Genomic DNA, 26,877 nt, shown 5'->3' on the forward strand with positions numbered 1-26,877 from the left:
TATAATGGTGATTTTAGGATGCACACGTACCTGACTTAGCACGGAGATGTGATCGATCGCGTAGTCATCGGTTCGGGGTCGCACAAAACGATTGCACAGACAGGACTTGCCCGCCCCCAGCTGACCTTTGTCCTTCTCGATACCGGATAGGCCGACGACGGAGACATTAATCTGTTTCATTATCCGCCGTTGCTGCGACGCTCACGTGGGTGATGGTGGCGGCGGGCTCAAATGGGTGATGCTTTCGTCTGTCCTCTTGCGCACAACCTGCCTGATGATAACGCTGCGCTAGTGTTGGAGCTAGTGGCACAGCGCGAGGTAGATGCCACTGGTGGGGAATATGGCAGTAAATTTATGCAAGCGGCTTTGATGACTTCAGAGGATTCTTTCCCTCGCACTCTCTATTCAGTTGAGTGTTTTTTTTTCAAGTGAATTGCGTTATTTTTGTTTCAACTTCGTCTAGCACCGGTGAGATGATTCTGAGTAATGGATAAAAAGAGAAGTGAAAGCTTCGTCGTTAGTATTTTAGAATCGCACAGTAGGGGAGAACAGGATAAGACGGCCATCTTAATCTATACAGAATGAAACATGCATTTTTACTACATATTCCATCGTTTTTTCACACCCACAACGTACCGTTATGTTTCAAATTCCGAACACTTCATTTATAAATGTAAATTTACTAAACTTTATTGTTATGAATAATTGAATAATGAAAAACCCTGATATTCTTTGGTTCATAGGCTTTATTTTAACATCATTTACAGGTATCGATACAGCCTAAAATTTATATAGCATCTTCGGTCCAGCAAACATGTAAATTATAAAAATCATATAGAATCAATAATAACGAAAACGAAATCCATTTTTTTAGAGTGTAATATTGTTCTAAGTAAGAGAATTGGCTTTTTGGCTTTTATTTGATATCTCGATCATCTGAATCGGTCCAGCAGTTCAAAAGTTATAATGTTTTCAAAAAATTGCATTTACGCTATTCGGAATTTAAGACAAAAGTGTTTGGAATATGTTTTTGGCCATGTCGAATCACAATATTTTTGATGCCAAATGTCTTAAAATTGCATGACACGTCGAGACTTACAGTTATCTCAAAATATTTTTTTTTGAAAAATCGACATAGACAAAAAAACGATCAAGCGCTAATATATATTTTTTTTTTACAAAAATTTGTTTTCGAGATAAGAGTAAATCTCGACGAGTCATGCAATTTTAAGGCATTTGGCATCAAAAATAATTTTTGAAACCCCCGATTTTCGGTGATTTTTCGGTTTTCAAAAAACTCAAATTTTAACATCTGCGACACTAGTAAGTGAAGTCCAAAATGAGCTAATAATTTGCATTTGGGTATACTATCGTGCAAATCAACATTTCGCAGCAAGGTCCGAATGAAAAATCGAGATAACTATTTTTATTGGCAACCAAAACCATACTTTTCGTCTCGTATCCGAAAAAAATCCCAAATATCGATTTTTGACAAAAAAAAAAATTTTTCGAGATGACACTAATTCTCCCTTAAGTCCGATTGAGCTGATATTTGACATAGTGTGTTTTTTCGAGGTGGTGAACGTTTTTTATGGGGTACCTTTTTGAAATTCGAGATGACCATTTTCATTGATACCCTACTACTCCCCCCAAATCTCATGTGTACCCAAACCAGTTGTGCGTATGTAATACATTCAATTTAGTGTTTCATAAATCAGTTGTAGTTGTAGAAGCAAAATCACACATCAAACTCATAATTATTCGCGTTTCAACTCTTACCGCGCTTCACAGTGCAAGTTGAAACAATGAACTTGAAAACAAAACATTTTAAAAATTTATATTTTTAGAAACATCCAGTGTGAATCTCTATTTTTTATCGAAAGGCATCTGTCATACCTTGTATATGCAGCAAACAGATTTCAATTTATTGATTTAGTGATTTTATAAGATAACTTTCAAGGTGAACTACGAAAAAACCGTTCTAAATTGCCCCGGTGTACCTTACCCAATTACGACTTAATCTGTCTTGATAAATAAAATCAGATTTTTCGTATTTCCTACGATTTTTGATACACAAAATGTATGCTTCGATCGAAATTATATACGATTGTGGTTTGATACTACTTTATACACGACAAACAATATGCCAAATTATACAATTTAATGTTTACTGAGCGTCTTACCCTAAATTCTTCTATATACAATAATAAGCACAGAGATTTTTTTCCTTGGGGAATGGAAGCTGATTTTGAAGCGATAATAGTCTATCAAGAGAGCGCCGAAATACATTTTTCCCGGTTGATCGAAGGCGCTTCCCAATGGCTTTGTCAAATCGAATTGGAATCGAAAAGGTTCACACACAATTACGAAAACATAGCCATCGAGTGGTATTGGGCAGAGCTCCACACCGATTGATGGGAACTGTGTGAGAATCGCACAAATTTGATATACATTGTGTATCGCTAAACATAAATCAAACTCAATCTAGGGTCCATTACTCTTAATCCCTTTTTGAATCACGCTCGAGTTTCTTTTCGCCTCCCCGGGCATAAACCAGTGAGCACGGTTTTCTGCGAAAGCGACATCCACAAGCTTCTTTCTTATTTTTTTTCCGCGCGCGCTATTTTTCTTTCCTTTTTCAGTCACGGTTTGACCCTTCTGAAATCGGTGGAACTGAATCATCCATGGATCGGGAGAGACTGGAACGGGGCGCCATCTGTTCCTGTGTTATTTTTAAGACAGTCCAGTCAGTCTGCTGGGCGAATTGTTCGCAACCGAGAAAACGGAGACAACGTAACGTGAATAATGAAAAGATTAGTATTCAATGAAAGCGCTTTGTCACGATGGAACTGCAGAAGCGAAGGATTCGATGTAACAGCAAAAAAAAAATGGGAATGACGCCTAGGGGGAGGACACGGCTGCTGTTGCTGCTGCCACTGTTGCGGGCAGTTTCACCGTGTGGGTTGGCTTGTTGTGAAAGGTCGATTAATGAGCGACAAATCTATCGATTCCAGATGGACCACAAAAATGTCAATCAGCATTGGGCTCGAAATTGACAGATGGAATTCCCAGAATCGAATCAAATATATCCGGCGCTTTTATTTTCCTTCGTTCTAAATTTATCACACAAGCGTCACGCAACATTTGGAGTGAAGGTTAACTTTACTTTTCTCGAAAAGTTGCTTCCCACAGAATACTAATTTCGGGTCCTGCGATGTGCACAAATGGAAATTCGCGTTTGAGGAGGAGACGGCTCTTACAATGAACATTTTGTTGTTCCAAACAAAAATTTTCTCAGATTGTTTTTTTTCTCTCTTCTCCGTGTGATAGAAATTAAAGCTGAAAGTTGGTAAAACGAAAGCAAATATAGTCATGACGAACTTTGCATCTTCTCGTTGTTTGGACGATTAGCCGAACTAGTGAGTGAAAACAAATTACTCCCTGTAAAAACAATCTTTACTAGAAAAAATATAATGATTTTGTTCACAATGTTTCAAGACTAGTATCAGGGATGAAATGGTTTAAGGCTTCTTGGAACTCTACGTCCACTATGTCGAAGCTGTCCGAAGCGTTGGAATTGTCTTTGATTGCTGGGTGGATGAGGCAGACTCGGCGAAAGTTCCATTGGAAACGTTAGTGCCATTCAAGAAGAAGAATGTTTGACTGTGGTCACTAGGGTGCCAATGAAAATGGTCATCTCTAAATTCAAAAAGTTACCTCATAAAAATGTTCACCACCTCGAAAAATCACCCTATGGCAAATATTAGCTCAGGGAAATATTAGCAACGGGAGAGTGGCACAAAGCGGTCAAAGTTTGAGTTTTTTGAAAATCGAACCCAAGGGGAGAGTAAAGGAAATCGAGGTCTTCGAATTTTTTTTTTGATGCCAAATGTCTTAAAATTGCATGAATCGTCGAGATCTAGTGTCATTTCGAAGAAAAATGTTTTTTCAAAAATCGACACTCTGGGACTTTTTTTCGGAATACGAAACGAAACGTATGGTTTTGGGTACCAATAAAATAGTTATCTCGATTTTTCATTCGGAACTTGCTGCGAAATGTTGATTTGCATGATAATATACCCTTTGTAAAATATTAGCTCATTCGAACTTCATTTATTAGTGTCACAGACGTTAAAGTTTTGAGTTCTTTTGAAAAACGAAAGATCACCGAAAATCGGGGTTTTCAAAAAAAAATTGTTAGTGCCGAATGTCTTAAAATTGCATTACTCGTCGAGATTTACTGTTATCTCGAAAAAATTATAAAAACTAAAAAATTTTTTTTTTGGCACTTGGACGTTTTTTCGTCTGAAAAGTCGATTTTTAACAGAAAATTTTCATGCAAGTTCAAGACATTTGGCATCAAAAAAAAAATTAAAACCCCGATTTCCGGGCATTTTTCGGTTTTCAAAAAAACTCAAATTTTAACGTCTACAACACTAATAAACAAAGTTCGAAAAACTAAAACTTTGACCGCTTGACGCCACTCTCCCTTAAATCCGATTGAGCTGATATTTGGCATAGGGTGTTTTTTCGAGGTGGTAAACATTTTGTATAGGGTAGAGATGGGCGAGCGCTCACGAGTCGCTCATTTGAGCCGGTTCGTCAGAACGAGCGTACGATCCACGGTTCTTTACAAATGAACCGCGGTTCAAAAAAGAGCCGCTTTCCAAAAGAGTCTCGGCTCAAAAAAAAAGCTGCGGTTTAAAAAATATCCGCTTTTCGGAAGAGTCTCGGCTCAAAAAAAAATCACGGCTCGGAAAAAAAGCCGCGGTTCAAAAAAGAGCCGCTTTTTGACAAAGTCTCGGCTCAAAAACAGCCGCTTTTTTTAAAGAGTCTCGACTCAAAAAGAGCCGCTTTTTGAAAAAGTCTCGGCTCAAAAAGACCCGCTTTTTGAAAGAGTCTCAGCTCAAAAAAGACCCGCGGTTCAAAAAAGAGCCACTCAAATGAGCCGGCTCGTTTCAATGAACGAGCGGCTCTGAACCGCTCACTGAAATGAACCGTTTTGGCCACCTCTAGTATAGGGTAACTTTTTGAAATTTTAGGGTCGGTTTTTCCCATACATTCATTGGCACCCTAGTGGTCACTGATACGCACTAACACTACTAGTGATGTACTCAATCCGTGCTACCTTTTTTTTTTATTTGTTGCTTCACGACACTCCTTTTGCTGTTGTTTGCTTTCCAAAAGAGTCTCGGCTCAATAAAAAGCTGCGGTTTAAAAAATGTTCGCTTTTCGGAAGAGTCTCGGCTCAAAAAAAATCACGGCTCGAAAAAAAAGCCGCGGTTCAAAAAAGAGCCGCTTTTTGACAAAGTCTCGGCTCAAAAACAGCCGCTCTTTTAAAGAGTCTCGACTCAAAAAGAGCCGCTTTTTGAAAAAGTCTCGGCTCAAAAACAGCCGCTTTTTTAAAGAGTCTCGACTCAAAAAGAGCCGCTTTTTGAAAAAGTCTCGGCTCAAAGAGAGCCGCTTTTTGAAAGAGTCTCGGCTCAAAAAAGACCCGCTCAAATGAACGAGCGGCTCTGAACCGCTCACTGAAATGAACCGTTTTGGCCACCTCTAGTATAGGGTAACTTTTTTAAATTTTAGGGTCGGTTTTTCCCATACATTCATTTGCACCCTAGTGGTCACTGATACGCACTAACACTACTAGTGATCTACTCAATCTATCCTATCTTTTTTTTATTTGTTGCTTTACGGCACTCCTTTTGCTGTTCTGCGACCTAACTAACATCGATAACGTCCGAAACGTACCGGCCGTCAATTTGAACATGATCGATCTGGGATCTACTGCACAGAACTCCCTTGATTCCCTATCTTTTGCTCCGTCGTATCCTATCCTCCTATCTATTGATCCATCGTTTCTGTTTGTATACAGTCCGTCTTTTTCAAAACTCTCGCGGAATGCATCAATTCGACGAACAGGTTAAGAAGAACTTCGATTGTATCTTTGGAAACTGATTTCTACTAAAACTTCAATACCTTCCATCTTCAAACCTAAATGTCAGCCTTCTCCTATCGAACATCGCATTTCTGAAATAGAATAAGCTTAGGCTCTCGAGCAACTAGCCTGAGATTTTCTACGATGTGTTTCTGTGGAATGATTGAACAAATACATATTTTTCCCATATTGTCTAGTGGCTAGGATATCCGACTCGAACGTGCACTATATTTTTGGACTGTATCCTCCAGATTTTATTCGCACTGAGGGATTCCAGTGAGTTTAAAACAGAATATAGAATATATCTTCAAAATGATGGTAATCTTTTGTGTTTGATGGTTGGGAATATAATGAGACTGTTCTTCAAAAAAGAAACGTCATAATGAACGAAAATATATCAATTTTTAGAGGCACTTACTGCGAGATGCTAATCCATTCACGATCATGTAATATCAGGTACTACATTCTAGTACGGAAAAATGTTTGTTGTAGTTCAAAATACAGTTTTTGGAATTAAGTGATTCAGAATTTAAACTGAATTGAATTGTACTCTCGTAGACGAATAAAAGAAATAACAGATTATGTGGTAGTATACATGTGCGTTCCAAAATCTATCAGCCTATTCTTATGGAATGACATTTTTTTAGAATCAAATGATCGCAACATCGCCACCATTCCTCTCCTCTTAGGAAAGTCTTTTTTTGCTTCCATTCTACCAGCCGGCGGAAATGTGTCGAGTATAAATGTAAAAAAGGCAAGCGCTTTTACGAACTTAGGAGAAAGATGCCCTCATTAATTTTTGAGCGCTGTAACCAACGCTGTATCCAAGGTGAAACCTAATACCGGGTCAATGTGTCCCGGGTCCCGTGTGAGGATGAACGCAGGGAAGACAAGTCTTGTAAGATCATGTGAATTAATAATATTCTTAAAGGACGTCATCCCCACTTTTTGTCACCCACTCATTTTTTTCTTCACCTTTATGAAGATGGATGCTGAGAGTCACGCGTGAATATAACTTTTGTATCACTTTTATTAGTGCGGAGATGGTAACTGCCCCAGAAGTGTCTCGTTGGGTAGTTGGGGAATGTTTGATGGCCCAGTGTCGTTCGAGTTCGACACAACATGTGCGATTGTTGGTAAGTCCCGGCGGAACCACCGATCCGTATCAGTCAATTTGCACGTACAAAGCACGTTAAGAGTGTAGCCTCATCAAACAGAAGACGAATCGATGCTCGAAAAATAAACGGATGAGCAGCAGCAGTGAACGTGGAAGGAAACGGAAGCACATTCATCAATATGGGAAGCGAACTATCGCTTTACTCGTGCCGGAAATAATCCACAGTCGTCTGTTTAAGCTACTTAAAGTATATTCCACCGCTGGTTTGGAAACGACAATCGGTCGGATCTAATCTCCGTCCATGCAGTAGCATCATCGAACGGTAGATTCAGCAAAAAAAAAAAGAAATGCGAATTCCGCCAGCAAACTTTCAGTCTCTTTCATGTTACCTCTCGGTTGCAACTTCCCTTCGTTCGTATGTCCCATCCCCCAGCGCAGCAGTTAACATTCCCAAAAGAGGAGAAGAATGGAGCCCAAAGCATGGTGAGAAAAATCGATAAAACAAAAACTATTACAGCGCCACACAGCGTGTGCAAAGCCATTTCTATCCACCAGTGGATTTTTCCCACCGTACCACCCCCCTCCGCTCCCGAGACGCCATCATCATCACCAGATGATGAAATTTGCCCGGAAAATGTACTTTTCCCCGGAAGCGGAAAAGAAGACAACACACAGATGCTTGGACCCACAAGCCGAAGCCAGCCCGGGACGAGTAGATCGAATGCACTGTGTGTGCGGTGTGGGAGCCCTACTCTCTAGCCTAAAAGGCCATTATCCTTGACGGTTATTGTGGTCCATAAATATATGATGAGCCCAGCGGAGGAAAAGCAGCACGAGAAACGCACACCACAGGAATGCATAAGGATCTCACTCCCTGTCTCCGTTCTTCCACACATTTTTCGGTCCCAAAAAACTTTTCTTCGGGCGATTTGGTTTGTTTCTCGAAAGCCAATGCAAACTCTAATATCAGAGGTCGTTTTCGTCGCTCCAAGTGTTCGATTTTGCACCACCAACTGTCGACCGGACTATTCCGGATGGAACGAATGAATCTTTCCTTTTCGTTTTTGTTCGTTTTGTAATAATTTGTGCCTTTTCGAGCACGAACATTTGTGACTTTCACGCTCACGGTGCCCCCATCTGTGCAAAGGCGTGCGAAGCACCGTGATATGGCGCGGGTAGAAATGTTGGAAACGTGACCAAGTGTCGCAGTCGACAGATTACGACAATTCGTACCAACTGTTGTTGCGATTCCCATCGATCGCGGGAGTGTGGGGGGAATGGGAGCGTTGCTAAATTAGAGATTAATAGATTCTAGGGTTCAGTGAATTTAAACTCAAATTGTTTAGTTTGGTTCCATTGTTATAATGACAAAATATTTTTTTGTTGTAAATGTACCTAGAACTGAGATATTTATATTGTATCGTATCTCTTTTTGAAAGTATTGTGTGTGTGGGCAAGGTAAAATGATCAAGGTGCGGCATGCTGCATCGCCTTGTTAAAACCATAACTACTCTACATTAACACTAGGTTTAAGCGTCATTTTGACGCATTTCAAATTTTATAAGGAAAATTACAAAAATCGGCTGCATTTATATCCCATCTCCACATATTCCAATTTTATGCATTGATCGAGGTAAATATATATTGATGTCTATTTTCTTTTTTCTTCCTTCAAATTGACACGTGTTCGTAGAGATATTATTCCGAAAATAAAATATAAAAATTCGAAAATAAAAAAAAAAAATTAAAAGATCTCAAAAAAAAAATGCAAACTAAAAAACAAAAATCTAAAAACTTTTCATAATTTCAAGTAATCAGAATCAAATTAATATTGAAAAAAATCATAAAATTCAAAATAATCAAAAGTAAAAAAAGAATGAAAATCAAAAATAAAACAAATCCAACAATTTACAATAAATTACAGTCAACTCTCCTTTACTCGATGTTCTGTATCTCAATATTTTTCCAATCGAAAACAATTTTTAGAAAAAAAAAGAGAAGAAAAATTCGAAAACTTATAAAAAAATTAAAATGGCAAAAAAAAACAAAAAGGTGAAAATTGAAACGAAAAACGATAAAATCAAATACAGGGCGGACTCGATTATCCGGAGTTTTAGACTCGATTATCCAAAGTTTTTTACTCTCTTTGGCTTCCAAGTTGCTCCCTAGAAAATTTAAAACAAAAAAAAAATTCGAAATTGTACCGAATTTGTAAGCTCGTTGTACGATAGACTTGTTAAATCTGGAATAATTAATGAAACATGAAATTTCTAGCTTCAAGAATTACGCTAAAAAGAGTCGGCGTTTTGATTTAATTCCAGAACAATAGTGAATTCAAAAATTGAAAAAATTCAGAAATTTTAAATAAAAAAAACGATTCGAAATATTTCACATTTTTTAAATTGAGGAAGTTTTAATTCTTAAAATTAATTAATAGTTTTGGAATGTCAAAAAAACATAAACATGGAAATTTAATAATTAAAAACTTTAAAATCTTAAAAAAAAACAAAAAAATCAGAAAATCGAAAATTAAAAAAAAACAATAGATTTATTTTTGAAAATTCAATTCAAATTTTGAGATGTCAAAAATTCAAATATCTAAAAATAAAAAAAAACATTTGATTGGAAAATAAAAGTAAAATTAAATTATCAAAATCTGAAAACTTTAAATGCCGAATAATTAAAAAATCCAAGTTGCAAAATTTTTTAATGAAAAATTCAAAAAAATTCAAGTTGTCAAAAAATCTTAAATTCTGTAGGTCTAATAATTCTAAGTTCCTGTAACCATAAAATCCTATAAGTGCAAAATTCAATAATTGAGAAATCTTAAAACCATTGAGTCCTGAAGTCCTAAAATGCAAAAGTTGTAGGAGTTTGTGTTTAGGACACGGCCGCATTTTTTGACGAAGGGATACGAAATTTTCTCAATCAATCCGTTTGTGGTTTTATTGCACCGATATTTTTGGAATAAATCTTCCGCAGAACGTTTGAGAGGTATGCGAAGAGCCGTTGATTTTATAGAATCTTTCCCTCGCGAGAGTAATACACAAGCTGGTGAATGCATCGCTATTTTTCTTCTTGGTGTTATAAACAGAGCCTTACAGTTTCCCCTCAATTGACAGGCTCATTATTGAATGGCGATGTATTCGCCATTCAATAATGAGTCGTATTTCAATCCACAGTATACTCATACAAGCTGAAAAATTTTCTGTTCTCTCTCTCTCTCGCTTCTCCTCTGTACATGCTCGTTTCACTCCACGTTCATATGATTCATTTTGCGGACCATTTTGATGAAATAATACAGGGTGGGCCATTTAAAGTGGAAGCATCAGGCAACCCCATAACTTTTGACAGAGATGTCAGATTAACAAATGTCATACCGCGTTGGAAGCGTCATTTCAGTACAATTTTAAACATGGAACAATACACACCTAAACAACGCGCTGAAATTGTTTAGCTGTACATTCAATATAGCTTCTCAATTGTGTTAACTAAACGTGCGTGGAAAAATAAAAATAAAGTTAAAACATCGCCTGGAGACAACACTATACGTCGATTATATGCCAAATTTATATCGTCTGGTAGTGTTGGTAATGCCAGTCATCTGTCCAGACAACGACCAAGACGTTTCGACGAGAATATTGGAGCAACGGTAACCGTGAATGGGGAGCGTTATCGGACAATGATAACCGATTTTTTATTGCCATTTGTTCGTGAAAATGAATTGGACAATTACTGGTTCCAACAGGACGGCGCTACATGCCATACAGCGGCTGCCACGAATGAATTATTGCGCGAAATGTTCTCCGGAAGATTAATATCGAAAAACGGCGATTATGACTGGCCACCGAGATCACCTGATTTGACGCCTCCTGACTTTTTTTATGGCAATATTTAAAATCCAAGGTATACACTGGTAAACCAAGGACCCTGGCTGCGCTGAAAGACAATATCCGACAAGAAATTGCTGCCATATCGGCCGAAACATTGGGCAAAGTGATGGAAAATGCCGAAAAAAGGGCACATTTTGCGGTCAAGGCCAGAGGCGGTCATTTACGAGATATCATAATCAAAAAGTAGTTAGAACAAATCTCCTTGGACCAAAATAAATGAATTTCAAAAAAAAAATTAAAATTCCACTTCTTTACTTTGCTATTGCAAAAACAAATCCTTCCACTTTAAATGGCCCACCCTGCACAACTTTCAATGGAAATTGCGAGCGTCCTTTTTTTTTTATCCCATTTATTTATTAGCATTTTATCTGTAACAGAGCCGGGTTTTTATCGTGTACATGTACATATGTTTATGTTTCTATAAATTGTAAATCACACAGTAGAAGTGGTAGCCATTTAGGCGTTATATTTTCTGTTCCATTACATTATGGTAAATTATACTGTAGTAGCCATTTAGGCGTAAGGGTATTCTATCTGTTCTTCCATTGTTCAGCAGACCGGACAGCGGAGACAGTTGATATTGATCATTGTTGGGTTATTTATAGAACAGCAGCCCGATGTTTCTTGCAGAGCAGAGCAGTTGTATGGATGAATCGATCTTTGTTCCACCGTGGATCGATCTCCATAGCTGATGATGGTTGCGTGGACGTAGCTATTCTATAACAACACAAAGATGGTCAATTGAGGGCCCTGAGTTTGAACTCACGATCGATCGCTTAGTAAGCGAACGCGTAACCAAGTGGGTACGAAGACCCCCTAACCTGCAAGCGTCCTTTCGCATGTAAAATGGACCTCTTCGACAATGATAATGAATATAGCCTATTCAAGCAGTTTCTTAAACCGTCAAATTCGTTCCAAATTCAAAGCCAAACAAAAACGACAGCACAAAAAAGAACGAAATGGAAAAAACCTACTTTCAATATGCGTAAATAATACACTTAATCGAATATGACTCTTACTGAAGAGAACGAAACAAGTGAAAAAGTTATTTTAGTTTTGAACAAGCCCTATTTATAGTTTTAATGCCCTATTTATAGTTATAATAATCATCGTGGCAGTTTTTTTCAATTGACATACACACAGTAACAGGCTACTACATTTTTGGTTCCTTCACTCTCATCATTCCACATTCATGAATAAACGAAACATTAATAACGCTCAATGATAAAAATTTCAATTTACATTTGGCAACACATAAAAAAACAATAATGTATGCGTGTGATGCAGAAATACACACGCGCTCCTCACCAGACGACATGGAAACCGATGTTTTGAATCATTTCATCGAGCCACAGCATCTTGGATCTAGTTGTGTCATATCCAATAATTTCGGCCGATCGAGGTTCAGAAGTTTGAATGAAGCCTTTACCAAGTTCGTAGGGGTGTCCGGTGTGCAGTTTATGTAGGTTTAAGGAGCACATGGGTTCGTGGAAACTTCGTTTTAAGATCGAGATTTTCTTCGATATTATCAATCATCCCATGCGTTCTCCAAATTTCTACCAACAATAAGATAACATTCTTTATTTGACGTAAGATTGGCTAATTAATCTCTCGAGTGCTAGCAATTCAGACAGGGGAAACATATCACAAACTTGATGAATGGATTGGATGTAACAGATGGCTGGAATCCTTTTACCTTGTTTCAATGGAGAACTTCTCAATTAGTCCATCGTCGGTGGAATCAATCAGCCCACTTCCTCAGTTGGTCGGTCCTCAATGGATATCAAATTTCTATTAGCGCCGGGATGCAGAGTGTTCGTGAACATCAGCTCGAAAGGAAAACCCATATAGCACCTCTACTAGTCGAGGTCGCAGCTCACAACGTACGAGATGCATGGAAAATCCCTTCGTTTGATGGGAGGAACGGGAGACAGTGAAAGCGGGGCGTGCTTTGCGTCGATCCATCTAACGTCATCCATGGTAATAATATTCCCAGGATCCGACGCTCTCGAATTTTTTTTCTTTTTTGGTCGGCAAGACGGATCTGGCGCCTCTATAGAAAGCGCGCGATTCGAAGACACCCACCGGTGGGTGCGATGGTCGACTTATGCAGCAAATTGCATTTATGGCACTCGTCGTTCTCGTCGCTATGCGCTTCCGACGCGCTGCGGTTGGGATGAGATTGCAAAGGAAGCGTCAACCCTTCCACACCTGTGCTCGCTTGGGGAGCACAGCGATCGAAGAGGATGTTCTTTTTTGCTTACTTTCACGAGTGGAAGAAAGCTCGGATTGAGATTGAGCAGATTTTTCGCCCCCTTAGCGGCAGTTCTAGCTTCACTGTGGAGCGGGAACAGAGCGCTGTCGGAAAGTAATTAATGTGGGTTAAAGTTCAACCATTCGTGGAGGTTCGCATTTTGGGAGGAAGGGGATTTCCATTTTCGATGCGCAATGGATTGGAACCGTTTCGAAATTGCACGAAACCGTTATTTCTTAACCCAGCTGCAGAGAGGAGAACACCAGCTGCAGTTTGTTGTTCGGGTCACTGCAATATACATCGCAAGACGATATTTATCGGCGAGTTGTTGTCTTATCTCGTTGACAATGTCGTTTTCAAGTTGGCGCCATAGCTGCTTCTATCTGCTTCAATGACTCTCGCACACTAATTTCCACAGCTTGAACAATGGGAAGACCCCCCGAAGGGAAGAGAGTAAAAGGTTTCAGTAAGCGAAAGCATCGTAAGCTCCCCTCTCAGCATGCGATGCGACTGAGCTATAGATAGAATACACATCTCACTCAAGGTCGTTCCATGGACCGCAATCCCGCAACTGCGCTAACAGTGTCAGCAGGGAGCAATAATTATTCAAATTCATATCTCGTGCACATTTTTTTCTCTCCGCTTTTCTACGGAATGCACACGATAGTGGCGCAGCGAAGAGGAAGACGTTCGTTCCACTCTTACTTCGCTCGCAAGTGACACAACCAATCTGAAATTCAAATTCAGCGCTTCACGACGCTGGAATTTTCTACCGGAGACCACCCACACATATTGTTCTATTCTTGCCATCGTGGTGCACTCACACATCCCCCACCGAACGTTCGGAAGATGTCTGCGGGAACTGACTGACTGACTGCTGATTATCGACTGCTGCTGGGAAACGTCATTAGTATTCTTGCTTTCGCGACCAGGCGTATCATACACGCCACGTGACTTGCAGCCGCAATTTCTATTCGTGACAGGTGTTAATTACAACGACCCCACCGGGGGCTGCTGAGTCAGCGTTTGATCAACAATCTGCTTCGCATATTTGCAACCGCTTGCAATCTCTCGATTTGCATTAAAACTCCCATGAATAATTCACCGTTAGATATCGCATTATTAGGGCACGCAAAGACAAAAAAAACACAACAAAACAAAACAAAGCAAGCAAAAGGGACATGCCATTATGTGTACAAGTATTATGTACGGTCCCGATTAGTCGAGCGCCATCAGCAAATGTCCCCTCTTTTTGGGCACCGCCGCCGCCGCGCACTGTATTCAAATTTATTCAGGACATTGGACGTAAAACCACAAACCAGCGTGACCCCTGCGGACAGACGCGTGCCTTGTGGGGGATGTAAAGGATTAAAATCGTTACTTCACAGCTCGTAAATATTATTATCGCCCTCTTGTTTTTTTTTTGTTTTTGCTGTTGTTAAGATTGGAGGAAATGACACCGTGAAAATGTTGAAAGGGTGTTTCTTTTTCAAACGGCCATTTTTAATGTTCGTCGTTCAGTGATATAAAAACATTCATTGCGAGTACCGCCTAGTGGAAAATAACCGCCGACAAAAATCAACCGAAGAGTTTGCTCTAGGTGAGTCACAACAGTTGAACTTAAAAACATATCGGGTGAACAAATTGTTATCCGGCGTTTTTTGACGTAGGACTACGTCTTTCATTTCTATACCGGGGTGTAAAATCTCGAAAACGAAAGCGTTACGCCGAAGACCGAGATTTTGAGTGTTAATAGCTCCTAAACAACTGAACGAAATGGTATGATAAACACTTCATTCGAAAGATAAAATGTCTACGCGTTCTATACTTGTTACTTTCTGATCCAAAAACTTGTTTCAATAGTCTTAAAATTGCTTTAAAAACAGGCTATTGAAATCACCAATCGGTATATAAGCGAGCGCCGCTCGGAAATCCACTCAGTTCTAATTGAACAGCGATTGGAGCATGTTGTCGCTGTTGTGGTGAAGCTCTTCATTTATCATGAAAGCGCGGATGAACGGTGTCACCAAGAGCCTGTTTGTGCACGTTAGGCTAGAAAGGAATCCATCAGGAGGAGAGTGATGCCACAAACGGTTCCCCGGGAAGATCTCGAAGCAGCCGCTACACACACACGCACACACATACACGCGCGGAATTCCTTCCGTTTGGATGCCATTCAGCATCGAGAAAGATCCGGAAAATAATCTGCCAGTTCCTCTGGGAATTTAAAAAAAACATTCATGTGAAAGAGTTTATTTTGATGTTTTCTATCCATGTAACACTGTGACCAAATATTTTTCAATCAAGTGCTATTAACAGATGGTTATCGAGTTAGCATTAACCACTGGTGGGCTTCCAGTATCGAGGAAAATGTGGAAATATCTAATCGTTACTGAAAATAATCTGCCAGTTCCTCTGGGAATTTAAAATTACATTCATATGAAAGAGTTTATTTTAATGTTTTCTATCCATGTAACACTGTGACCAAATACATTAGGTTTTGTGATTTTTCAATCAATCGCAATCAACAGGATAGCTTCTGAAGATTATTCTTCCCCATCAGTAGGATATTTCCGTATCCAATATTGGATGCATAAAACCTTGTGCCTCCAACGTAACGCTCTCGTTTTCGAAGTTCTCCAAATATTCATTCATTCAGAATGAATTCAGATTCAACTTCATACAAATGATCTCTAAATCAACGATAGTCCTACGTCACCCTTGCGGTTATACCATAGATATAACCCACTTCCTGTTTTTGTCCAAAAAAATAATTCCTCATTCTTAAAAGTATTACTTATCGCGAGCCACAATCTTTTCTCATCTTCCTCGATCCTTCCTAGTCTACTAAGCTTTCGAAACGATCCACAAATCGTGGTTTCTTCGTCAGAATGGACGTGTTTTTCAGCTAGACCATGCGATATCGATCGGAGCAAATGGTAGTCAAAAGGGACGATATCTTGAGAATATGGTAGTTGGGGTAGGTCGTTCTATTGATGTGTTTCCAGGAAAGTTGCAACGACTGGAACAACATGTGGTCGAGCGATGTTGTGCAACAAAATCATCTCATTCTTGCTTTGTTTTTAAGAGGCTTTAAACTTTGCAGTTCATTCGCCTCTAAAAATCATCTATTCGTTTTTTTTTGGTTTTATTGCGGCCTTTTTCCTTTTTCCTTTTTCGACGCAAACGCATAGGTTGTGTTCAGTAGCGAGTCTCTATGATGATGTATTCCCCTGATTTCAACAGTTAATGATACGACGGTTCCGCCAAATAAACAGCAGAAACCGTTTCGAAACATGGAGCCACACATTGCTGCGATTATCCACGACTTTTTTTTTTCGTTGTGGGTTGTGGTATTGAATAATTTACAGTAATAATCCGACGCAAGAACTCCTCCCGATTCTAACGTTGGAGCAGCTGTTAGCTCACCAGCAAACGTCGTTCGAGGTCTCTTCGCTTAAACGTAGTATGAAACCCAGTGTCCTGTTCTTTCGGATCATCCCCAAAGTTTGCAAATGCTACGGAAGGGTTTGTCGAAGTACGCCTGGAGTGCCTCCAATTCTGGATCTCCAAACCTTATCACCTTTCTGTGATGCTCTGATACTACAATTCTTGAACCCGAATGCCCGTACATCGAGGCCGTGGTAACATTGAATTGCAATAGTTAGAAATAAACAACTTCGCATATAGAGAAGATCCACCTTATCTTAATCATTCGTACGAAACATTATATAAGAAATCGCACGAATAAAAACTTTTTGTGAGCACGGATCCAGTGTAACCGCCTGGTTTGAATACTCTTCACTCATGATCAGACGAACCACGACAGCGCCTCTGATTCCTGGTCCAATCACGGGGAAGTCCGAGGCGCCTTACAACCAGTGCTGCCACACGTACAGATTTATCTGGAAAGGTAGAGATTTTTTTCTTTTTTTTTTTGGTACGGATACTATACGGTACAGATTACAGGTTGTTGTACAAAAGTACAGATGGGTACAGATTTTCTGGAGTGGTAAACTGATAGCAAATGGAAATGGTAAAACAGATGAGGCAGATATTTGATTTCGGTGATTCGACGCTCAAGGTTGCTGCAATCCCGTAAACATTCCTAATGATCAAGCATCAAAGAAGTATTGGAAGGGTTCATAGGTTCTTATTATGGGGAATAATAAACCGTGCCTAAATATGAAATTGTTCTGTGAAGAAATCTCTGCTGGACAAAAATCGGTTGCCAAGAAAGGAATGACAATTCGCTCGCATTTTAATATTTTTCATATGCTGTCGAGATTGTGAGGAAAAAAGTCGGCTTTGACCCTTCTGATAGCTTTATTCTGTGGCAAACAATTTCATTAAATATTTATTTTAATTATTTTAATATAATTTTACCTGCTTCAAAAAATTGGTTTGCCTATTTTCTTTTTTCACTTCTATTTAACTTTTTAATAACACGTCCTTATTCACTCGCTTTTGATTTGGAAATGAAATTTGGCTTTGGCAAGCGGAAATGAATTTGACACTACGCTTGAAATCACCCGCTTTTCTTGCAACCGTTCAGCTCGTTGACAGCCGATTCGCCCCTTCAGTAATGCCGGTGGATAGGGTTGCCAGCTCGGCGAATTCTGCGTTGACAGTCTCCCCCGGGTGTAGTCCGGAGTCCTCCGGAACTCCACATCTATTTACCACGTCGAGCAACGCCAACCGAGTCACCGGTCGCACTGAAGATTTTCCTCCGATTTGCACCACTGCTCTTCGGCACCGGCCATCCGGATTAGGAATCATACGGATGATTCGTCCTCTCTCCCTTCCACTTCGCTTTGTAGGTTCCGCTACCACTACCACGTCACCCGGTTCCAACGCTCGGACTTCGTCGAACCATTTGGCTTGTCGGCGAATCACGGGCAGGTACTCGACTAGCCAGCGCTGCCAAAATGTCTCCAACTGACGTTGTATTAGTTCCCAGGATTTTCCCAGAATTTGTCGGCGTACTAGGTCGTTCAACTGACCCAGAGCCACATCTTCGCCTCGTCGCTTTACCCCGTTTGAACTCAACAACAAAAAGTGGTTTGGTGTGAGTGCCTCTGCCATCTCAGACTCGAGTGGTAGATACGTCAGAGGCCTTGAGTTTACTATATTTTCAGCCTCCACGACCAGTGTCTGCAGCCCCTCGTCATCTAGCTTCCCTTCTATGTACGCTTCAGCCATAGCCGTAAAGGCACCAAGCGTTCCCAAGCTCCTCCCATGTGTGGAGCTCCCGGTGGTATAAAGCTCCATTTCGTGTTGGCACTGGTGAATGTCGAGGACAGTCCCTGGTTTATCTGGTGCTGCAGTACTCGTTCGGCTCCTTTGAAATTCGTTCCATTGTCGCTGAAGAATTCTACCGGCGATCCCCGTCGTCCCACGAATCGACGAACGCAGGAGATACATGACTCTGTTGATAGAGTGTAAGCGACTTCCAAGTGGACAGCACGCACTGTCAGACAGGTGAAGAGTGCTATCCATCGTTTAACTATAGACCTTCCCAGCTTAACCAGCAGCGGCCCGAAATAGTCCAGCCCCGTATAGGTGAATGGTCGTTCGTGATGGGCCAGACGCGCAACCGGAAGCGGCGCCATTGGTGGAATCATTGGTCGAGTCCGACGAATTTTGCAGAGCGCGCAATCGCGTTTTGCTTTCTTCACTACTAAACGAAGTCGTGGAATCGTGTAAAGCTGACGTAACTCATTCACTACAGTTTCTGCGTTCCCGTGTCTGTAGCGGCGATGATATCTGTTTACCAGGAGTTCAGTGACGTGATGCTTCCTCGGAAGGATCAGCGGATGTCGCACTTCATGTGGTACACTTTCAGCTGCCTCAATTCTGCCACGCTCGCGTAGCAGGCCACGATCGTCCAGGAACGGCATAAGGTTGTATATGGAACTGTTCTTCCCGATGACCTCCTGTCCCGATTTATTCAGGACTTTATTCGACAATGCAGCAACTTCATCTGTGTAAGCTTCACGTTGAGTTAATTTGATGATGATTTCTTCGGCAGCATGCAGTTCTGCCTATTGTAGTGATCCGGAGTATTTCGGCTGCTTCTTGGATGCGTTGTTCAGGAATCGCAAGACATATGCTGTGGCATGTTGCAGTCTCTCCCAGGTAGAGAACCGGTGGAAATCTATGGTTGTCTCTATCGTACAGTGATGAAGAATCGACGCTCGCATTTCTTCTGCAGTAGCCACCACTGGCTCTTTAACACGGGGCCACTCTTCTTCCGCTAGCCACAGAAAATTGGGCCCTCGGAACCATTTGCTGTCTTGATTGAAGTACGGACCACTTCCCCATTTCGTCGCTTCGTCCGCAGGATTGGATTTCGATGGTACCCACTTCCATTGAGTCGCTGTTGTCTGTTCCAGAATTTCGCCTACTCGGAAGGAAACGAATTGTCGATAATTCCGAGGATCTGATTTGATCCAGGCCAGTGCGGTTCTGGAGTCTGTCCAATACGTGACCTTGGTTACGGGAACGTCGAGATGGCCTACAACAGATTTCGCCCATCGTATGCCTAGAACACATGCCTGTAATTCCAGTCTGGGAATAGACCAGGGTTTCAGAGGCGCTACCTTCGATTTGGCGGCGATCAGACAGCACTGCGGATTCTCCCCTTCGTTGAACGTGCGCAAATAAACCGCACAGGAATAGGCCGCTTCGCTAGCGTCCACAAACACGTGTATTTCGGAATTCTCATATGTCATCCGAGTAGCACCACTGAAGTAGCATCTTGGGATGCGGATATCGGAAATATACTCGATCATTTGTATCCACCTCTGCCATTTTACGTAAACTGCATCGCTGACCTTCTCATCCCAGTCCGTACCTTCTCGCCACAGGTCCTGGATCAGAACTTTGCCGTGAATGATAAACGGCGAAAGTAGTCCCAAAGGATCGAATAAGGTCATTACGCATCGTAACACCTGCCTTTTCGTTGGACGTGTATCTGTACGGATCAGTATTTGCATCTCGTCGTTCATCTGAGTGGAGAAACTCAATTCGTCAGTTGTAGGACTCCAAAGCATACCGAGGACCCTTTCCGTATTTCCTCCTTCCACCAGATTCAGCTGCTTGACTGCTTCTTGCTGGATTTCGCCTAATTTCTGTAGAATTTTCCCCGGTTTCTTGGGGTTAACCACCGCTCCTACCGGGAGATACCATATCCTCCTTGGATTGGCGGCTTCAAGTTCCTCAGGCATGGCCTTGTGCGCATATCCCTTTGCTTCATATTCGCGCATTTGCCGGTGAAGGTTCTCCTTCAACTCCGGATTGCGATCCATCCGACGCTCGAGGCACTCCAAACGTCGAAGAGCCATCGAGTAGCTATCTGGAAATTCCACATGATCTTCTTTCCAGACCAATCCCGTTTCGAAGCGGTTACCACATCGTTTTGTCGTTGTTTCAATGATGGTTAATGCCCGCTGATCTTCCTTTGAAAGTGACGTCTCAGGCGGAATATCTCCTGCACTTTCAATCTCGAAAAATTCTTTTACAGTTGCCTGAAGATCCTCATCGCAGGAACATTTGCAAACGTGGAAACTGTATGATTCGCGCTTGCTGTTTCCCCGCGGCCCGTAGACGCACCAGCCTAGTCTGGTTTTAACTGCTACTGGGGCCGCACCATCACCTTCTCGTATCTTCAGAGGAAGAGCCAGCCTCAGGTTGTCGATACCGATTAGAATCTTTGGTTTCACGTTCTGATAACTGCTAACTGGAATGCCCTTCAGATGTGGGTACAACCGCACTGCTTCTTTCATCTGGAAACTCTGACGAGGAAGACCAAGGTTACTGACGGTTCTTACGTTCACAAGCTTGTGTAGTTTGGTTTGCCCGATTCCAGCGATCTCGATGGTAATTTGTCTAGAATCATTTTCTATTCGAGAAGTGTCGCTAGTCCATCGGAGACAAAGTGGATGTGGAGTGCCATTTACTCCCAACGCCGTAGCCAGGTCGTTCTCCACCAACGTTAGGCCAGAACCCTCGTCCAAGAATGCGAACGTGTTGAGTGACCCATCTTTCCCATACACCGTTACAGGAATGATCCGGAACAGTGTAGAAGCATTCGAGTGGTGGTGTGTATGATTTTCGGCCACCTGAACCTTCGGTGCTATCAACTTCGGAGGTCCGCTAGGCGAATGTAGGAGCGGATGATGGCGAAACTGACAGCCTTCGATGTCGCAGGTCTTCCGTCCCCGACACGCACGTCGGCCATGGTTGAACAGGCAGTTCTGGCACAGCTGCAATGCACGGACTCTTCTCCAACGATCGTCGACAGTCAGCTGCTTGAACGCGCCACATTCTCGCACCCGGTGTCCATCTTGGTTACAGTGCAAGCAGTCGGAACGTTTAGCTGACTCTTTTGGTTCCTTTGGAGAATCGCTGAAATTGGTTGGTTTGTCTGTTGTATGGGTGTTCACAAATCCTTTGTTCTTCAGGCGGTCGCGAGCGCTGTTCTTCTTAACCTCGGGCTCGAAGCTAACCACACTGGTCGCGTCTTGTACCACTGACGCCATATAATCACCGAAAGTTTTCAAGTCTACGTGTTGGAATCCTCGTTTATATCCCGCCCACATCATTCGTTGATCAGCGGGAAGCTTTGCTACAAGCTCCTGCAGAAGCGATGGATTTGAAAGATGAGCGCGTTCATTCGCCGCTTCGATGTGGTCGCATAAAGCCTGCACGGCCATCCCGAAGTCGATCAACCCTTCCAATCTGTCTGACCTTGGTGCTGGGATTTCTCTCACCTTACGCAACAATGCGTTGATGAGCAATTCTGGACGTCCAAACCGCATCCGGAGTGTCTGGATCACCTGGGGAACCGCTGCTGGCAACACCAACCGGCTGCGCACCGTTTCAAGCGCTGGTCCGGTCAAGCACCGTTGCAGACGAAGCATGTTTTCACCATCCGAAAAACCACAGGCTTCCGTTGTATAACGATAATTGGAAATAAAAATCGGCCAGTCGGCGGGATCACCGGAGAATCGAGGAAGTTCCTTTGCCAGGGACTGTCTTGCTGCTAGCTGTTGTTGTGAGGGAGCACTAACTGATCGTGAGGGAGGCATCACTTGATTTATTTGAAAATTATCTGACTGACGAGGGTACTGAGACAAATCAACCGTACGCGGGGGAGTTTCACGCGTTTGTTCACCGGTCGAGCGGTGTTCGGTTTGATATATTTTTTGATTAATCATTATTGATTCATTTGGACGCGCGAGTGATTCTCGCGACTGATTAAAAGATATTGTTGGAGGCATATACAATTCTCCCGGGCGCGCGTCAATTCGCGACTGCTCACGGGTATCTTTATTTATAATGGTCGTGGAGCTATTATGTGATGGAAATATACTCAAATGGCTCAAGGCTTGACGCTTACCTGGGAGTTCCATATGTTCGGGGCGCATTTCGATCGATGCGGCTTTCCGACTTACCACGGGCGGATTATTCTGGCTTACCACATCCCTCAATGGCCAAAGAGGGTCGGTGCTATCGTCCATTCCAGTTGCTGAATGTCCTCTTGGCTGATCACCTTCCGGTACAGGTGGTAACTTGCGACTCGCCTTCGGGATCGCACCGGTCTGCTTTTCCAAAAGCGGCTTGCTCGCCGCCAGCGTTGACAGTTGACCCGCTGCCGGTTGGTTTGTGTTCGACGATCGGTTTCTGCTTCCATCGTTTCCGGATTGGAATCCCTCCAGAAGTTCTCGACACCTCTCTAATTGTACACGTAGTGCGTCCAGTTCTTCCGGGGTCGGATTTGCTCGCCTTTCACACCGTTCGACGCGATTCCGTAGTTCCGATAAAGCAGCATGTGGGTCCTGTACCTCCTGCCGAGGGTTTAGAGCGAGTTCGTCCAGCACATCAGATGGAATTGAAACCATAGGCGGTTCGTTTAGTCGTGATACACCCAACAATGGCGTTGAGCGACGCACGGACGATGATATGGGAGCTTCGGGGTTAGGTGTAGTTGGAGGTCGTTTACGCTCACCCGAAAACGTTTCGGAATTCACTTCCCGTGAAGAAACGCAATTATCGCAGCCTCCTGAGGCCTCTCCGATGACTGCCTCTCCACCTAGCACGTTGTCAATGAGCTGCTGCTGCTCCTCAAGATGGCGACGCTGCCGCGCACACACCCACGAACGATCCGCAACGCTGCCGTCCACTCCCGCACACGTGTAATGCTGCCAACCATCACAATTGTCACACTGGACCATATTTTCCGCGCTGTCCGGCCGTCGGCATTCCGTACAGCTCGATTGCTGGTTCCCGGATTCCGTGGTGGGCTCCACAACGCTCACACCATCCATCACGACCGAATGCTAAGAGGTCTCATCCATAACCTCAATTTTTTGAAGATTGTCGAGATTGTGAGGAAAAAAGTCGGCTTTGACCCTTCTGATAGCTTTATTCTGTGGCAAACAATTTCATTCAATATTTATTACTCCTCGGCAACTGTCGAATGATTTTTTCTGATTATAACAACATCAAAAATTAGCAAGAATTTGTGCAACAATCATCAAACAAATGAGTAATTTTTATATGCAACAAAATATTAAATGGCACAGATTGCGATAGAGATTTTTGAAAGAACTTGTACAGACGAAAAAGAATTCAGTATAACTGCGACAAAAATTTGACTGCATGCAGAATACTAACTGCCCTCAAAGATTCAATGACATCTCTGTTGGATTGTTGGGGTTTATTCTGCTCGAGATTGAATTGTTTTTTTCCAGACAGAAAAACTTTAAAAAACTTTCAGCATGGAGAGCTGAAAGATTTTTATCTAACTATCCTCACTAATATCTGCGAGAAATCTAACGTTGTCTCAATGCCACTGAATTTTAAGATCTCTTGAAAAGTGGCAAGAATATTTATGCTGCCAGAAGAAACTACCAGAACAATAAATGGCGAAAGCAGATAATTTTTAAGGATATATCTAGCAGCTTTTTCGGGAATCTGATCAAACAAATGAGAAAGAGTCGTTTTTAATGATCCGGAGCTCAAGGCTGCTGCAGTGTTTAATCTCGTTAACTTTTTTAATTTGCCAAGCATCAACGTTGTATAGGAAGCTGGGGTTTTCGGGGTTCTGCGATGGGGTTTTACAAGATCTGGAGAACGAATTCGGTGCCCTAAAAGTAAAATTGTACCGGAAAGAAATAACCATTTCAGAAAATAAACAAACTAACGGTTCGGTCGTATTTCTGGCGCTTCGATGCCTGGTTTCTGTCGGTCTCACTATGTCTCACTCCTCGGCATTCGTTTTTTTCTGAATATAATCAAAACAAGAATGAGCTTCAGAATCGGCTTAGCAACGACACGATGAACCCAATTTGTGAATCAAAAGATTTAATTAAACATCGTGACGGCAGATCGAAAATTTTATTGAATGGTAGTATGCAATCTAAATTTAGAAAGATTATGTATAAGCATCATCAAACGCACGAGCGATTCGAAGCTTGCAAATGTAATATTTTGAATGAAATGAATGAGTATTTTTTATGCTAATAAAACAGATTTTTTTCTGGAACGAATATCTTCGATGGAACAGATTTTCTGAAGCAAAAGTACAGATGAAAAAGATTTTTATCCCTTCCACTTGTAACACTAAATCGGTATCAGAGAATCGATCATCGAAAAATCTTGTCTTTTTTAAATTTATCTACTTATTCTATATGAGTATCGTCTTTTCTTTGAACAGGGTATACAAATGTCATATTTCTATTCAAATATCGAAAGCATTTTATTTTGTTCCTTAACATAAAGGCCACAATAAACTTCAATGTCAAGAAAAAAAAAGAAATTGCATCGGAATCAATTTGAAATGGACGAATGAATATATATTTTAAAAGATTTCTGAGTTCTTCTTGTTAGTATGGTGGTACTCATTCGTATAAGTATGGAATTATTATTAGTATAAAATTAATATAATTCAACTCTTTCGAACTTGTTGGCGGTCCTGATAAGAACCGAGGGGTTTGAGTGGCTTTGTGAAAGCAACTGAAGATATTTGATACATGATTCATTTTGTTTTCGAGAGAACAATACACGATATTGTTCTTGACAATTCTATGCGAAAGCAGAATAGAAACTGATGATCTTGGGTTACATCACGAAACACCTAGTCGAATGTGTGCGAATATTCCTCCGCTAGGGCACATTCACAAGCAAACAATTTTCCAAGACCACTCCATGCGAAAGCAAAATAGAATCATCATGCATCATGCGCCAACCGCAGTCCAATCGCAACTGAAAAGATATTTCAAGTGATTGCTATATTTATAGTGATTTCGATAGTATGTTTCGAAGCAATTTTTCAGCTATTGAAACAATTTTGACATAGGACATTGTCTAACCGGAGTATATGAAAATGTGAAATGAAAACCTAAACACAGAACATGCAGGAAAAATGAAAGATTTCGAATGCTTATAACTCAAACATTTCTCAATAGATCGGAAAGATGTTTGCATCAATTGATAGGAAACATTTCTACGCGTCTATCACAATTAATAAAATGCGTTATCTAGACGCACTATCTGCTAAGTTTTGATCTGCCCGGTTTACGGTTTCCCCAACACAGACTTCACAATCAATGTACCAGTGTGAATTCGCTTTGCAAATATATACATGCAAGTTGGCGGTATGTTTGTTCCCACCGAGCTATGCTTCCCTAACACGGACATCAAAATCAATGTACCTGGGGGAATCAGTTTTGCAAATACAGTAGAACCCCGATTATCCGCGAAATAGTCGGGCTAGGCCATCGCGTATAACGAAAATCGCGGATAATGCAATATAAGACTAAAAATGAGGTACAAGCACGAAAAATATATATTTTATCATGAAAACTATGTTTCATCAATACAGAAATTATTGAACTATTAATTTGTAAGGTCGTGTACATCAGTGATCAGATAATGTGGAAGCCATGACCAAAACAAAAAATAAGACTCTACCACTCATAGACAAATTTCGGAAAGGTTTATAGATTTACTAGGGAACTCACTTTCGCGGATAATCCGTACCGCGGATCAACCGCTCGCGGATAATCGAGGTTCTACTGTACATGCAAGTCTGGAGTAGTGATCCCCGATTTTTTAAATTAATCGTTCATCAGCTAATCGAATAGTTTTCAGCAGTTTGTTTTTCGATACGATTAATCGCCCCAAATAATGGATTAATCGCAACACTGAGAGAAATAATTAAAGGGTGTGTCACATCAAATTGCATCACGGAAAAAACGCTGTAGAAATTTAATTTATAGGAATTATATCTTCAACTTTCGCTTATAATCAGATAAGAGTGTATAGCTCACGTTGGCCATGCTTCACTGTAAATTTTTCGTAAATTTGGAAAAATGTCGTCGAACGAAAAAGAGCGTCGTGAATTAATCCTGCGCACTCATTTCGAGAATCCGGAGTTGTCACATCGGAACATCGGTAAGATGCTGGGAATCGTCCAATCCACGGTCAGCAGAGTACTAAAACGATACTTCGAGAACCTAACCATCGACCGGAAGGTGAAGAACGGCAAAAATGGATGCTCCGTCAGTGAAAAAGATCACAAGCTCGTAGTTAAGCAGTTTAGATATGATCCGAGAAGTTCGGTCCGGGATGTCGCCAATAAGCTGAATTTGTCAAGTTCATTCGTCCAGCG

The 26,877-nt window shown here is 41.4% G+C and overlaps 1 protein-coding gene across 8 annotated transcripts in view; it reads right to left on the reverse strand.

The window, feature by feature from the left end:
• Positions 1-26,877, reverse strand: part of LOC129764985 (rho GTPase-activating protein 190) — a 70,932-nt gene that overhangs the window by 26,869 nt on the left and 17,186 nt on the right. For all 8 annotated transcript variants that reach the window (XM_055764721.1, XM_055764730.1, XM_055764764.1 and 5 more), the window contains exon 3: positions 31-479. In XM_055764721.1, the coding sequence (XP_055620696.1) occupies positions 31-180 (150 nt within the window). In that variant the 5' untranslated portion in view covers positions 181-479. The remainder of the gene's footprint in view (positions 1-30; positions 480-26,877) is intronic.

This window comes from Toxorhynchites rutilus, chromosome 1 (genome assembly GCF_029784135.1).
Source record: "Toxorhynchites rutilus septentrionalis strain SRP chromosome 1, ASM2978413v1, whole genome shotgun sequence".
NCBI classification, from domain to species: domain Eukaryota; kingdom Metazoa; phylum Arthropoda; class Insecta; order Diptera; family Culicidae; genus Toxorhynchites; species Toxorhynchites rutilus.